Genomic DNA, 832 nt, shown 5'->3' with positions numbered 1-832 from the left:
GTATTTTTAGTAGAGACGGGGGTTTCACCATGTTGGCCAGGCTGGTCTTGAACTCCTGTCCTCAAGTGATCCGCCCGCCTCAGCCTCCCAAAGTGCTGGGATTACAGGTGTGAGCCACTGCGCCCGGCCAGTATGGTTGGGTTTTAACTCATCTTTGGTTGTGTTGTAATCTTTGGTTTTAGGTGGCAAAGGAATGGGAGGATGGGAAGGAGGTATCCGTGTGCCAGGGATATTCCGGTGGCCGTCGGTCTTGGAGGCTGGGAGAGTGATCAATGAGCCCACTAGCCTAATGGACATCTATCCGACGCTGTCTTATATAGGCGGAGGGATCTTGCCCCAGGACAGGTATGGAAACAGTGGTTGCTCCTAACCTAGGGTGATATATTTGAACATATGTGGATATACTTGATAATTCTATGTGTGTGTGTATATGCATAGTATATTACTTAATTATCAATATTCTGCCCATAGGGCCAGATGTCTTTCTCCCCTTGGTGCATGGTGGAATATTTTGTTTTCTTCTTAGAGTATACCTTAATATTCTTTGTCATATTACACTTATGAAGGTGTGTGTTTGACTGTTCTCATGGATGGGATCTGATTCTCATACATCATCACATCCCTCACAGCTTCTAGACCATTACACAATTAAATGTTAAATGATTACTGAATAAAAACATGTATGCATAGAGCAGGTGCGGTGGCTTATGCCTGTAATCCCAGCACTTTGGGAAGTCGAGGCAGGCGGATCACTTGAAGTCAGGAGTTCGAGACCAGCCTGGCCAACGTGCTGAAACCCCCATCTCTACTAAAAATACAAAAATTAGTCTGG

The 832-nt window shown here is 45.3% G+C and overlaps 1 protein-coding gene across 1 annotated transcript in view; it reads left to right on the top strand.

The window, feature by feature from the left end:
• ARSH (arylsulfatase family, member H) overlaps positions 1-832 on the top strand; it is a 33,411-nt gene that overhangs the window by 26,379 nt on the left and 6,200 nt on the right. Inside the window, exon 7 of the mRNA XM_011972122.1 lies at positions 183-345. Coding sequence (XP_011827512.1) covers positions 183-345 — 163 coding nt within the window. The remainder of the gene's footprint in view (positions 1-182; positions 346-832) is intronic.

The sequence above is a fragment of the Mandrillus leucophaeus genome, unplaced genomic scaffold, assembly GCF_000951045.1.
Source record: "Mandrillus leucophaeus isolate KB7577 unplaced genomic scaffold, Mleu.le_1.0 Scaffold127, whole genome shotgun sequence".
NCBI classification, from domain to species: Eukaryota; Metazoa; Chordata; class Mammalia; order Primates; family Cercopithecidae; genus Mandrillus; species Mandrillus leucophaeus.
This window is presented reverse-complemented; position numbering and strand designations above follow the sequence as displayed.